We start from the raw sequence: 15,524 nt of genomic DNA, 5'->3' as shown, positions 1-15,524 counted from the left end.
CAACTAAACAGAGTATAAAAAATCAAAATTCAGAACCATCCTTAAACTCTGCACTCTGTGACTAAGCTATGAATTATACAGAGAGCTGGGAACATTAAAGAACAAAACTATGTGAATTAAATAGTTAAAATGTCAGGTAGAGAAAATAAATGCAAAATAATTAAGGATCTGCTACATGAAAGAGTTGGGATGTGAGGCGGGCATTGAAAGATGGTGGGATTTAGAAGGCAGAGAGGCTGTTCCAGAAAGGAGAGACCCAGCAGGAGCAGAGAGCTGAAGGCAGAACAAGGAGAAATGGCTAAGGAGGTGTGACAGGGCCCCCTGGGCTGGAAGGACGGCTCAGTAGAGGGTGATAAGGCTGATTCAGATGATAGAAGGTTTTATTCAAAAACAGCAAACAAAAACTTCAGCATTGAAAGGGCAGGAAAGGATGAAGTGCTTCAACTTATTTTGTTAGCGAGTGGAAAGTTATTATCAGCTCTTCTGAAGAATGGGGACAAAATGAAAGTGGTATTTAAGATGATCTGTCATTATCTTGGTCTAGTGGGGAGAGATTGGAGGAAGGAAGAGCTAAGGACTGGTTATTACGTGACTAAGATGGAGTGTGGGACTCCAGGTAGCTGGATGAGGAGGGAAGGGATGCGTAAGCCTCTTGGCGGGCATGTCAACAGAACTTCATAACTAATAACTCTTGAAAATACCAGGGAAAATAAGTAAAAAGAACAATATAAGCAACAGCAGTAGGTCAGATGTCTGGGGGGAAGCCCGCTAAACTACGGTGGCAGTGCAGTTGATTTGAAAAGCACAGTCCTGTATTAGGTTTGTTCTGCTCCCAGAAACAAAACAACACAAAGGCCTATAAAGGAAGCAGGCAAAGCAGGGTCACCCATGTTATTTGTCCTCGTTTTGGATCAAGAACAGAATCGACTAGAAAAACCAGGAAGCCATTCTCCTATTTCCCCTGGGCTGTTTTTTAAGCAACTCTGTATCCATGTACAACTCCCTACATCAGACTTACAACCTAAGTCTGAGCCCATAACAGAACCAGGGACGTAAGGGGACAGGTAGCATTTCATAAAGGGACATTTGATCCTCAAACAAAATCATCTCAAACACAGAAGGGGACAGAAGGGTCGCTGGGACAGGGCATGCTGGGAGATGTATTCATTAAGCAAACTATAGTTAGTCCCTCAAGGACAGTTGGGAGTATTTTAAGGGGCTTAGAGTTGTTTGTGTTTAACATTGGTGTCCCCACTTTCCAGCACAAGCTGGAAGCTGTAGACGCTCCGTAAACTTTTATATACCTGCTGCAAATTAGGAAAGGCAACCCAAGGAGTGCATCTTACCCTTCAGAGCAGGTGAAGACGCTCCCTTATCCTTGAGGAGCCACGCTCGGTGGGTCCCACCAGACCCACTCAGAGTGGACTTGAGGCTTTGCTTGCCATCCTCCCCCAGGACCATATTTGAGAGAGGAAATCTGGTAGCTCCTATGGAGAGAATGAACAAGGTTAAGACATACCATGTGCTTTGTCTGTTGGCAAACACCAGGCTTGAATAAATCTTTTTCAATCAAGTTTGAGTAAGTGAATGATAACATGTGACCTCTGAAAAACGTATATAGCAGGGGGAGAGGAATATTGCCCTAAAGACCCAAGGGACAAAAGGAGCCCTGAAAATTATTTATTACAGAAACTCATTTATTACAGAAATTATTTATTACAGAGAAAATATCTGATTGGTATTGTTAATAAGATACAGGAAAATATAGCTTTTCTTGAAACTGGAACCAATATGTAGTATGTTAAGTCATGATAGTGCTGTAAAAATAGCAGGGAAGCAAGATAGGGAGTGTGTTATGTGGGAGAGGGGGCTACAATTTTATTTATTGTTTTACTTTTTTTGCTGAGGAAGATTGGCCCTGAGCTAACATCTGTTGTCAATCTTCTTCTTTTTGCTTGAGGAAGATTGGCCCTAAACTACCATCTGTGCCCATCTTCCTCTGTTTTGTATGTGGGACGCCACCACAGCATGGCTTGATGAGCAGTGTGTAGGTCCATGCCCAGGATCTGAACCTGTGAACCCTGGGCCGCCAAAGCAGAGTGCACGAACTTAACCACTACACCACTGGGCCGGCCCCGGGGCTACGATTTTAAAGAGTGTGGTGGGGAAGTTCCTACCATCTCACCATTTATGAATGTAAATCACTTAAATGTCCGAACATTTAAAAAAATATGGTCTTAGATTAGAAAGCAAAATCTCACTTACATGGTAATTACAATAAACATAGCTAAACAACAGATACAAAGGCTATACAAAAAGAGTCAAAGGAAATTTGGCAAATGCAAACAAAAAGAAAAGTTGAAAATATGAGAATTAAACTAAATATAAACTCAAGGTAAAAACATTAAGGGAGACAAAAGATTGTATCTATCTGTGAAAATAAAAATTATACTCAAGATACGTCATGGATAAACCATTTTCCACCAGATAGCACAGCGTGAAAAATTTATAAAATACTCTTAGACATGCAGCTTCTAATTCTTTCACTGCTTACCTTTGTATTCCTCCATTTACGCACTCCTCCCTCTCTCCTGTCGTAGGTATACATCCATGCCATCCACCCTCCCAGCTGTGCACATTCTGTAGTATTAGAACACCCGAGAGTATGGACTAAGTCTTTTTATTCTTTATAGCCCCAGTGTCAGTCACAGTCTCTGAACAGTACACATCTGCTGACTTAAATTGAATTCCTTCTTTAAACAGCTTGCCCCCGCCTGCAGATTGCTGTCCCAGTCTTGTGAGTGGACGAGGTGAGAGGTAGGGGCATGTAGGTGATGGTGAGCTAGGGAGGAAGGAAACCTGGCCAGCCCAGCTACTTGTGCAGAACCAAGGACACAGGAGTCTGTTTTCAGTTTGCTGTACTAACAGTTGCTTCGGTGCAGTGTCAGAATTCCAGATGCTGATTAATGATTCCTATCAATAAATCCAAAATGCACTTTAGGTGGAACTTCATACCAGCTTAGAGAAGAAGCTGCCGCTCTGGTTCCTACACAAAGTGGATCAGAAATCCATTGTTGTGTATCCCAACAGACCCCGATATGGTGGAGCGTTATTAGTAAGTATATGTAACAAATACTGACATAAATACCATGGGTCTGCTTGGCATTCATTCATCGTGTTATCCCTCAGGGTGCTCTTTTATAGACCTTGAATCACTCTGCCTCTGGGAAAAAAATAATTGTGCCTTAAAAAAAAAAAAAGTGCATGATTTCCCCACAATGTGAAAGTGAGGGACAGTGGGGAGGGAGACATTTGTTCTCCTCTTCCAAGTGGCTCATCCACAGCATCGTGTTAAATACGTACCGTATCCCTGTGAGAGCAGACGGGCAGGTGGACCAGCCATACCCTTTAAGTATCTTTTTTATAGTGCAAGTACACCTCATTTGTTTTTCCTAGTCATATGTCACATATATGTGCAGATATACATGTGTGTATGTGCATATATAGAACACACATGTATATATACACAGATACACACACACACGTGGGGAGTGTACATTATAGAAAATATACAAAGTGTCAAAGACTAAGCAAGGCCGTTGTGTTATAATGGAAAAGGGACCCTACTAAGAGTCAAAAGTACTGGATGCTAATCTTAACCTTGCCTGGGCTCCCTCCCGTGCTTGTGAATAGTCTCTCTGAGTTCTTTGTAGGTTAATTTTCCATTGTGTAGTCCTAAAATGATACAGTCAATCTGAGTATCAGCCTAGGCTTCATTGTAAGTCTGCACTGTCTTCCAATCTGATTTCACTCATATCTGTGGTTGCGGTTACTTCCTGAATACAGAAGGCTCCACAGCTTGTTTCTCTAGCCTAGAGCTCTCCCTTGAGTTCCAGGCTCCTGTATCCAGCTGTCTCTTTGACAGCTTCACTGGTGTGTCTCAAAGGTCCCTCAGATTCAGTGTGTTCAAAACAAACTCATGGTCCTCCCTCCACCCTCCTGACATACCCTACAGGGAAAGAGTGAAAAAGCCCCATCCTTCTCCAAAGTTTCTTATTTCAGTTAACGTCATCCATGTGCCTGTGTAAGATGTCATTCTTGACATATCCTCTCTCTTTCCCTCTCTCCTCACACCTAATCAACGCGTGTCTGGTCCACTTCCTGGGTGGCCTCTGCAAGCGGTCATCTTCTCCTGCCTGGACTTCTAGAATCACCTCGTTCCTGGTCATTTCACATCTGTCCTTGACCCTCTCCAGTCCACCAATGGTTTAAAAGACACTAAATTTGAAAAAATGCTAAAATAGCATTTCGGAAATTTCTCCATGTAAAATTCCATTGTGCTGATTAAGGGTGCAGAGCAGTTTTAGAGGATTAACAACTAATCCTGTATGGAATACCACTGCTTATAATTTTTCATTTTTTCATGAGAAAATGTAAAATGATTTGGTTAAACCTTTTCCTAAACAGTCCCACACTTGGGTTTACTCCTTCGTCTATATTATTTATACATCTTGTGCATTCCTCTATTATAATGTGTATGACTTTGTTTCTAGCTCTTTGCATGTCTGTTTCTCTCAATGGCCTGAGCTCCTTGAGGGCCACGGCTGTGACTTAGAGTGTTGGTGCCAGCGTGCCTGGCTTGGGAGCTGATTTATGGCACAAGTCCAAGAACTGGTTCCTGAATTGAGTTCAACTTGAGTAACTGTTAATCTTTTATCCCATAGCGTTTGTATTGTTATATCTTTTGCACCCAAGAAGCAAGACAAGAAATACCAAATGCTGATACATCTTTAGAAACAGAAATATTGAAGCAGAAATACCGGTATTTTTCCTTTTATCTGTATTTGAGAAACTTAAAACTCTTAACTGATGCATAGTGTAAGGTTATACTGTATATCTGTGTTTACATATCTCATATATTGTCATGCTTTAATTGACTGATGTTGCTAGTATATTGGAAATCATGAGACATTTTTTAGACGCAACAACTTATTTGCTGCTGTTCACCAGTGAGTTTGCCCATCAGTGAACCGCATTCTTCGTGAGCCATTGGAATTCATACATCAAAGCTCTAAAAGGTTTTGAGGATCCCTCGATAAGCTATATAGTGTACAGTGGTTAAGCATGAGTGCTTCAGGGTTTATTTACTGAGTTCAAAAGCTTACTGGGCTGTTTACTAACTGTATGACCCTGGGCAAGTCACGTAACCTTTCTGCACAACAGTGTTTTAATCTTTAAAATGGTAACAAAAGTAAACTTGGCATGAACTAACAATGTAACCTTAGGAAAATCACTTAAACTTTAAAAATATGTATTCCTTAGAAGGATTATGACTACTGTGAGGCTATAACCTGAGCACAGTTCATCTGATACAGAACACTTCTAGTACCTATGCCTTTCTGCACTCAAAAGATCTAAAAGGGTAATTGAATATGAATTCCTGAAATGTGTATGTTCTTTTAGGTTGAAGGATCTCACTTCTCTTCTGGAAAAACAGCATGAACTCATTAAACTCATCATTCAGAAGATGGAAATCATCTCTGAGACGGAGGATGAAGATAACCATAGTTCTTTTCAAGACAGGTTTAAAAAAGAGCAGTTAGAACAAAGGAACAGCAAATGGAATTCTGTGTTGAGAGCAGTAAAGGCAAAAACACACTGCCCTTAGCATTAATTACCCAATGCAACAGGGCTTCTGATGCGGGGGTGGTTTGCGGGAGTTTAATTTCCAATTTGGAAAGAGTGAGGAAAAAGCAGAAATCTGATTCTGATTTCACCACATGTGAAATCATGGTTCCTGCATTCTATATAAAAATAAACTCTCTCTATATATATATATTCATATTTTCTGCCAGTCACTATGTATTGGGAATATACTTGCTGACATGTTCAAGTTGGACTTTACCTCTCATTGTTTGAATGGGTAGAAAACTAATTGCTAGAATGACATTTTTAATGATAAGGAGTAATAACTGTAACTGTTAAGCTAGAATACAAATGTCGATACTGGATTCCTGCTTGATAATTATATAATATGTAATGTATTAGACAATAAAGAATCAGATTGGGTTCTACCATTTGGTATGCTTTTTTGTGTTGGAAGATCCTGTGGGTGGAACCCTGTGTACCCTGTTCTGACCATAATACATTTCCCCACCCTTCGTGCTGCTCCCAACACACCTGATGTCACTTTGAATTGAGGCCCAAGTTAATAGGCTTTGTGATATGCATGAATTTTACTATAGATAGCATATGTTACTTCTGTATTTTTTTGTTTGCCGATGATCATAATAAATGTAAAACCTATGTAGTCACTCCACTGCGTATTGTGTGAGCCTTTTATTGCATTTAGTTTTTTGAAATTTGCAAAAAGTGCCTCCCTCATATGTCCCCTTTTTTCTTTTGATGTCCACTACAAAGCACGAATCAAACACCTCATGATTGATCTTTTCAAGGTCTTTCTCTTGTTTTATTTTCCCCTTCACCCTGATTCTTATGTCTATTCCCTCACTACCCCCAGGAGACATCCATTCTAATGCACGTCTTGGCCCACACATGTATCCTTGGGTTATGTTGAACAGCGTTGTTTCATGTGTGTGTTTATTTACATAGGTGTTATTGTGCTGTGGTTCTTGTTCTCTTTCTTATTTCTTTCCCTTGGACACTATATCTGCAAGATACAACTGTGGTACCATCAGTCCATCTCATACAAGGCTTCTGACAGCTGCATACTATCATTGTGTGCACCCTCACATTGGGCTCATCTCTTCTCTGGGGATGGACATCTTGGTGGTCTCCGCCTCCCACTATCACACATATTCTCAAACACACTCACCCATACAAACAGGCAGAATTCTGAGTGACAATATGTAATATGAACAAAACAGACATTTTTACATTCGTGGTCCAACAGAACATATGGCCTAGAGGCAGTGTTGTACCTGCCTTAATCTTTGCTATGAAGAAGATCTTTGTCCTTTATTTTCCTTAAAACAGAAAGGTTGGCAATAACCAGGGATGTCCTGATCATGAAAATGCATGGTCTTTCCACAGTCTTTACACTCCTCAAATTTTGTGTAGCATTGCACAATATAGATCTTCATTCAACATTTATTGAACACCACGAATGTGTGCAACACCACACCACACCTGTTGTGGGGAATATTGAATTAGGTTATCTTACCTGTATCTTACAACTTAATGAGTCATCATTTACTTTCTGAAATTCTCTCTTATTACCCCCAAACACTGCATTCTCCTGCTGCTTCCACTATTTTTCTGACTGCTCCTTTTCTACTTCTCCTCTTACTGGCTTCTTTCTCGTGCCTGCTAGCTAGATGTTTACATCCCTGAGATCTGTCCTTTACCTTCCCTGGCACACTCCTTTGCAATCACCATAGCACAGCTTCACTTATGTTTGACAAATTGATATGATCTCGTCTGTCCCTTCTCCCAAAGTCCAGTTCTGCATTTCCGTAGTTTTCAAATGAAATACATATAATTGTGAATGGGGAGGTGGTAAAACCAGCTCCTTCTGATTTCCTGTTTTCCATCAATGGTACCAGTGTTCTCTCAGGCCCCTAGACTCGAAACTGACCTACCGTACGGATTAATCTTCCTAAAGTACAGCTCTGAGCATTCACATCCATGCTAAAAAGCTTTAAAGACTTTCCTTTTCATTCAAAAGCAACCTAATCTACTTAACCTGGCACTGCAATCTAATTTAGCCTTATCTTTCAGTATTCTGCACTTCACCCGAATCAAAAGATCACTACTTCATCAAAACACTTCATGGTTTGCCACCTCCCTGCCTCTTCCTGTGCTCTCTTCCCCCCAGAATGTCCTCTCTCCACCTCCTTTAAAGCTCACTTCAAATGGCACTCCACCATGAAGTCTTCCCCAAAGCCCCAGTTGATGACTCTCCCTGCCTCCTCTGAACTGGCCCCGCTGCATTTCTCCTCTGGCACTTTGGCCTGCCACTAGGGGGCAGACTTCTGTGGTCCATGGTTCACTATCATCATTAGTCTCAAATGATCCAAAGAATTATACCCTGTTTCATTTTTTGTTCATCTTTTGTAACTCCTGGCACAGGGCCTTGCACATATTAGATGCTCAATGAATACATATACATAAACAAGAAAAATCAGAAAATAATAACTATCATAGGCCTGAAAGATACTGCAAGTTCAGCCTGTCTCAGAAAAGTAGTTCGGTGTCCCTGTTCTATTGACCCTGTGCCCTTGAGAACTTGAATGATTTGCCTCGAACTGGTGGAAGAGACCCTAAAACACCACTTTTCTTCCTTTTTCCACTGCTTCGATCTGTTTGTTTATGGATTTTAACTGTGGTTAGCATGGGCAATAGAGTTTGTGCTTTGTGATAACTTGAGCCTCAATGCAGACCCTAACTACTGCTGCTTGAGCAACTCTGGATATGCTTCCATGTCTCTAAAATAGTGATAAGAGCATATATCCCCGCGGTGTTGGTAGGATTGGACAATATCATGCATGCGGAGTACCTACATCAATAAATGCTGCAGTGTGTTTAGGAGAACTGAGTTACCTGAGGTGGAGTGGGTAATAAAACACTGGAATTTTCATGCCATAACAATTACTTATGGACTCTCCCCAGAAGTTAATTAATTGGCAGCCTGATATAAGCTGAAGCTCCCAGGTATTTCTGGATCTCGTTAGCCAAACAAATCTTGGAATGTGTATACTACAATAAAAATCTCACATTTAGAGAAACTGATTAAATATTTGATTTGATTAAATATTTTTTTACCTTTGTTTTTGGTTCAGATTCAAATCACTAACATCAACAGAGCACCAGTTATCTGCTCATCAAGTTATATGCTCATTGTCACTGAGTATTTTTAAACCGTTTTAGACATTTTGATATGAGCAGATTAAATAACGCTAACAAGAAAAAGGCTTATAAAGTATTTACTCTGCATCAGGCATTGCTCCAAGTGCTATGTATTAACTCATTTGATTCTCAAAACAACCATATGTGATAGGTACCATTGCTATCATCAGCCTTGTTTTATGAAAGAAATCATGACACCTCCAGGTTGAGTAGCTTCTTCAAAGTCACATTGCTGGGGTGCGAACTCAGCCATCTACTTGTGGATTCTGTGTTTTTCTCATGAAGCTATACTGTCTTTTAAATGAAAATCAAATGAAAGATAATTCTTTCTTCAGGCACTTTATACTTGAAGGGTTACTGAGTAGATATTTGCGATGTAACATTCATAGGTAAGTGCATTTGAAGGTTAGGAGACATGAGACACTACAGACATAATGAAAGAAAGTGTGTAGGCTCTGAAGCCAGGCTGCGTGAGTCAGCTCCAAGTCAAACTACTTTCTAGCTGTGTGACCTTGAACAAGATACTTAAACTCTCTGTTAAATGGGGATAATAAAAGTGCATACCTCATAGAGTTGCATTGAGGATTAAATGAATTAATGCAGGTAAAATGCTTGGAAGAGTGAATTGGCACGTAGTATAAGCACTCAACAAATACTAGCCGTTGTAGAAGAGTAAGGCATTTGCAAAGACCTAGAAGAACAATCATTTATTTAAAGCTTTTTTTTCCTTTTTATCCAAACTGAGAAATGTAAGAATTATACAAGGACTATCTTAAAAATTCAGCCATTATATCTTATTTCAGATTTTTTTCCCAGTTTGGTTCCAAAATTTCTCAAATATAGTTTAATTTGTGCACTTGACATGACTCCCTATGTTAGCAGATCACAAGTGACATATTGTAATTTGTAAAAACTTCAACGGGAAAATTGCTTCTTTTAATCTGACTAGATACTGTATATCTAGACAGTCCTTCCACTGGTCTGAAATCTGTTTCAAGAGATGGTGATTTATAAGAAGATGGTGAAAATAAAACATATCATTTGAAGACTAGATATAAATATTAGTACATATAGGAATTTTCCAGGTTCTCTTTTTATCTGCTAAATGTGTTTAGGCCACAGATTTATTTTAAAGGCTGATTTTTAAGGGTGATGAGATTTAAAAGGCATCCTGGAAATTAGTTGCATCCTTCCAAAACAAATAATCATTGGCCATGGTAGAAAGTGATTTTTAAAAAACCTATCAGGGCCGGCCTGTGGCTTAGCAGTTAAGTGCTCATGCTCCGCTACTGGCGGCCCGGGTTCGGATCCCGGGCACACACCCAGGCACCGCTTCTCTGACTGTGCTGAGGCCGCGTCCCACATGCAGCAACTAGAAGGATGTGCAACTATGACATACAACTATCTACTGGGGCTTTGGGGGAAAAAAAAAACAGGAGGAGGATTGGCAATAGATGTTAGCTCAGAGCAGGTCTTCCTCAGCAGGAAAAAAAAAAAAAAGAGGATTAGCATGGATGTTAGCTCAGAGGTGATCTTCCTCACACACACACAAAAAACCTATCAAAGTACATTTAAGAAACGTTTAACTTTAAAACGTTTAACTTTAAAACAGGGATCAGAGCATTTCCACACGTTCTTAGGAGGCAAAAGGAGAACTAAGATAACTGAGCTGTAACCCAACTAATGTCAACAATGACACCAGCGCCCTCTAGAGGAGTGATTGATACTGAGCCGGAACAGAAGACCTCATTGATAGCAACTTCCGTTTTGTGCAGGAGGATCTTTATCTCAGGAAAACCTACAGTGCCAATTACATATGATTCTGCTCGTTCTTCTGTTGAAATGTATTGGTCACTTGCAAAGGCAAAGGTAGATGGTGGTGGTAATTTAAAGAGGCTTCAATTGCAATTGTAGCATTACAGTATTTAGGCTGCCAGTAAATTGGTACACAGAAAAATCAGGTGTATAAAATGGTCCTTTTATGTGAATTAGAAGTACTTAGCAGCTTAAAGGAGATATAATCCCCTCTCTAGAACCAAATCTGAAAAAAAAATGAGTATTGAGGAAGAAAACTCTCAGAGGAGAAAGTTATCAGTGGTAACTTCAATTGTTCAGTTGTATTTAAAAATTGATGGAGAAGAGGAGGAGTAGGGTTATTATGGCTGGACAGAAAGTTATTATGGACAGAAAGGGTCTCAGCAGTGTGTCAGTACCAGCAAAACCAGAAAGGAAGGTTTCACTTGCACTTTCTAAACAAGCTTGCAAAGATCTAATTTGGAAGCGATACTGAGGCTCAGTAATCTGTTAGAATAATAACCACATCTTCTACAGCCGCACAGAAACACTTGGTCTCAGAACTCAAATTTCTCAGCAAGACCTGCTGCAGGCATGGTACAAGGCAAAGTAGGATCCTCAGTTTAGGTCTCCTGTTAAGGAATTCCACAAAAAGAGGAAAATATGGGGGAAAAACCAAGTGGCTTAACAAAGGCAATTGTTTTCCTGTCTAGAAGTCGACTTGGTAATGGCAAAACCACTCCAGATCAGTCAAGAACCAAACGCTGGGCAGGCACAGAGCGCTGATTCTGAAGAAGCCAACACGGTCTGAGGAAATCGTCGTGGAAACAATCCAGGAGCTGGGGTTGGAGAGTGCAGACGTCTTTACTTTCAGGACACCTTAGGCAGATGCAAAATCTTTTACAACCAGATAAACCTGCAAGTCCCAAGTTTACTGTGACGCTGGGTGGTGTCCTCAGCCCTTGAGATACTGGTTAGATCCTGTGAAGGAATGACACCAGTCAGCCAAACTGCAGTCTTCAGCAAGGGACTCAAGTCTCTTCCACCCCAGCATGGCAGGTGGTCCTTAGGCAGCTCGATGACCCAGATACTTTTACCTTTCAAATGCCAAGTGTGCTACAGAAGCCAGAAAAATCCCGGAAAACTGCAATACTGAACCACCTGTGAAAATGTATGCAATTACCACCATCGAGTGTCACTTTAAAAACTTTCCCAATTATAAATTTGCTAAAAATTACTTGTTCATCCAAATTTGAATAAGATGGGAAACGTATGAAACCAAATGGTTCTTCTACTCACATGAGCAGAACCCCATATCTGGGGCCGTTAGAGTTCTGCACTTGGAGATCCAGCAAGAGAAGAATCTGTGAAAGACGGAATTGTTGCTTTTAGTTTTCCCCAAGATTGGTACACAATTACCATAACCCACTTCGAAAACAGAATAAAAGAGGGCCAAAAAAGTGCTGAGTTGCTTAAAGTAGTCATTTTGTTCTATTTTTAGTTTGTAAGGTGGTTTAGTTTGAAAAGCACGCTACTAGAGCAAAGACGTGGGGTAGGCCTTTCAGATTAGGCACAGCTTTGCTGCTGGGGTAAAATGTTTCCTAAGAGGCAGGTCCTTACCTGCTTGGAAAGGACGTGTGGGAAAAAGTGGGGGAAAAGTCAGCATGGGTATTTTGATTAAACCATTTAGAATGGCAATTGCAAAAATAAGTACAATTTTAAATGTTTTCATTTATTGCTAATATTTGCTTTTAAATAAATATTTTAGGAAATCATTATCAGAGAAAAATATTGCACGTATATATACACAAAGTATCAGAAAACAGTAATTAGCTGCAGATTTTAAGCTCACAAGGGTATAGACATATATATTCATATCCTGAAAAATGACATTCTACAAGCTATTTACAAGTGAATATACTGAGGGTTACTACTGAAGATGATTTTTCAAATGTAAAATCTTATTTAAACAGTGTATTTCAGATGACACAAATCAGATGGGTAAATAGCATACTAAGACAACACATTTGGGCTGTTCTATTAATATGCAGTTTTATGTGTGTAACAAAATTTTTTATTAAGACGAGAAGTATCAGATGCTTTTGAATTAAACAAGGAATGTATCACTGAAAAAAGTAACCACTTAGTCATTAAGCAACTATCATAACCTTCAAAGGAGAAGATTTAAGGCAACACAAACAAAAATACACTTCCAGTTTAACTTTTTCCTGTAAATATTCTACCAAGTCAGCTCTAGACAGGGGTTTCAACTCTGCACTGCTAATGACACTGGTGACCCACAGAATTCCCAGCTGGATTTAGCCTGTCTGCACTGCACTTTTAAAACAAGTTAGAAAAAAGCAAACTCTCTGTTCTTGTGGTGCCCTGTGTATATATTTTGGCTATTTCAAGATGTAAAGTAACAGAAAAAAAGCATCTTTTGTTTCATTTTTCACTATAATGAGGGGCACCATTTGACATGTGCAACAATTCCACTAGGTAAGACAAGAACAACAAAACACAGGGCTGAAACATGAAGACACGAATGTTTTCTAAGGTCCTATTGGGCACGGGATAGTTGTTTTATGATATTTTATAACCTATTTTTAACTGATCATGCCTGAGCCCAAACTCCGGAACAAGAGACACCTATGACTTCTCACTAATCAACCAATGTTCCAAGAGATCACGAAGGTTATCGCGTAGATGTGTCTGACATAGGACACAGATGTTTACGGGAAAATGACTAACCCATTCGTAAATTTCCACTGCGTTCATTTCAAATACCAAACCAGTGCTACCTAGCTGTAGATTATACTTTCAGAATTGATCACTGACAGCTCTGACAGCTAGAAAAAATGTCAAACTGTTTGCATTTCACGGTTATGGGTGGCGAACAGGGGATGGTAAACATACTAAATCATTCATTTTTCTTAGCAAGGAGTCAATTCTATTCAAAGAAAAAAATTGTTTCATACCTGACATTTGAAACTAAAGAAATATAGAGTAGATAATTTCTTTTAAAAATTAAGTAACCACAAACCTAATTTAAACAGAATAAATCTCTATCAGTACACTAAAAAAGAAGAAGAAAATGCACAAAACAAGCAATATAAAAAGAGCTTAAAAAAGAAAACATCAAAATCCACAAAAATCCAAAAACATAAACAGGACTACACAAATAAAATAAAACCTGTCAATTCTGACCACAAATATAAACATCAGTAAAAGGCAAAATACTCTCCATGAGGGTTAAGAAATGTAATTACTAGAGAATAATCTAAACTAGCATTATAGAAAGATAATCAAAGATAAATCTAAAAATGTAAACACCAGGAGTGATAAAATAAACTTAACGCAAAGAACTCAAGAGAAAAATTATAAAATTAGGCAAAAATATTGCTTTACACTGATAAGGTTTTGATCTATTAGGAAGTCATGAGTTATTAACCTTTTTGTTTCAAATAAGTTATTCAAAATATGTCAAGCTATAACTGGTAGAAATGAATCATTGGTAGAAATATGAGAGAATCTTATCACACCTCCATTAGCCTAATCCCAGCTCTACGTTTATGAATTGTGTGACCCACAAAGGTTATTAAAACACAGTTGCCAAGGAACCAGGAGAGAAGAGGCTGCTAGGCCAAGGCAGCTAGCAGAGATGAGCAGCTGCTGGACTAGCACAGGTGCCAAAATTAAGTTCCCAGACTAGAACAGGGCCTGGTCAGAAAGCTGGGTCTTTGGAGATAGGAGGGTTGACGAAGCCTTTACGTATCTGACTATATTTTGTAGTGTTAGCTCCTTACCTGACTCAGGTTAGGTCTTTTGACCCCAGTCCATTTTTCCCCCTCCAATTTCTAACATTAATATCCCATTTTCAATAATAAATGAAAGAGTTTTAAAAAATTTACAAGCCAGGGAGCTTGAGTTTGTGGATAGAAAGAGAAAATAATAACTAAATCTGAACCAATCCTGGGCCTGGCTTTCTTCCCCTCTTACCAGGGTTTTAATGACAAAAATGAAGCTACCTTAATCCATATGCCAATTGAAGGGCTGTTTAATCATCCCTGTGTCCCTTCCCCAGCTAATTTACCACCTAAACTTCAGCTGAATGAGATCTGCCCTGGTTAAGCTATTTAAATTTAGTCTTGCTCTCTGCTCCCTCTAAAACTTGCTCTTCATATGGGTTTGCCTCATATTCCCTCATTCCCTCTAAACAGAATACTTGTTTAAATAACTTGTCCTCGTGGTGCATAGGATATGCTTCAATGGTGTCATTTGCTCTTTCACTGAGATGCCAAATATTTCTTCTTGACTCTTGAATGTTCTGATGCCTTGCTACTAAAAGTGTGGTCTGTGGACCAGCAGAAGGGGCATCCCCTGCGTGCTTCTTAGAAATGCAGAATCTTAGAACTCACCTTAGATCCACTGAAGCAGAAGCTACATTTTTAACAAGATTGCCTGTTTGTTGGCGTATAATTGTTCATAATAACCTCTTATGATATTTTGTAGTTCTGTAGTATCAGTTATAACTTCTCTTTCATTTCTGATTTTATTTATTTGACCCCTCTTTCTTTTTTTCTTGATGAGTCTGGCTAATGGTTTATCAATTTGGTTTATCTTTTCAAAGAACCAGCTCTTAGTTTCATTAATTTTTTCTATTGTTTTTTTAGTCTCTATTCCACTCTGATCGTTATTGTTTCCTTCTTTCTACTAACTTTGGGCTTTGTTTGTTCTTATTTTTCCTTTAAGCGTAAGGTTATATCGTTTATTTGAGACTTGTCTTGTTGCTTGAGACAGTCCTGTATCGCTATAAACTTCTCTCTCTTACAACTGCTTTTGCTGTGTCCCCAAGATTTTGG

General features: G+C 39.3%; 1 protein-coding gene across 1 annotated transcript in view; it reads left to right on the top strand.

Annotated features, from left to right (window-relative positions):
- The window catches only part of TRPA1 (transient receptor potential cation channel subfamily A member 1), a 67,050-nt gene extending 61,333 nt beyond the window's left edge, over nucleotides 1-5,717 (top strand). Inside the window, exons 26-28 of the mRNA XM_058528997.1 lie at nucleotides 3,002-3,115; nucleotides 4,725-4,822; nucleotides 5,464-5,717. Of these exons, the coding sequence (XP_058384980.1) occupies nucleotides 3,002-3,115; nucleotides 4,725-4,822; nucleotides 5,464-5,668 (417 nt within the window). The 3' untranslated portion in view covers nucleotides 5,669-5,717. The remainder of the gene's footprint in view (nucleotides 1-3,001; nucleotides 3,116-4,724; nucleotides 4,823-5,463) is intronic.
- The last annotated feature ends 9,807 nt before the right edge of the window (nucleotides 5,718-15,524 follow it).

The sequence above is a fragment of the Diceros bicornis genome, chromosome 33 (genome assembly GCF_020826845.1).
Source record: "Diceros bicornis minor isolate mBicDic1 chromosome 33, mDicBic1.mat.cur, whole genome shotgun sequence".
Classification (NCBI taxonomy): Eukaryota; Metazoa; Chordata; class Mammalia; order Perissodactyla; family Rhinocerotidae; genus Diceros; species Diceros bicornis.
Note: the sequence above shows the minus strand (reverse complement) of the source record. Positions and strands in the feature narration are given on the sequence as shown.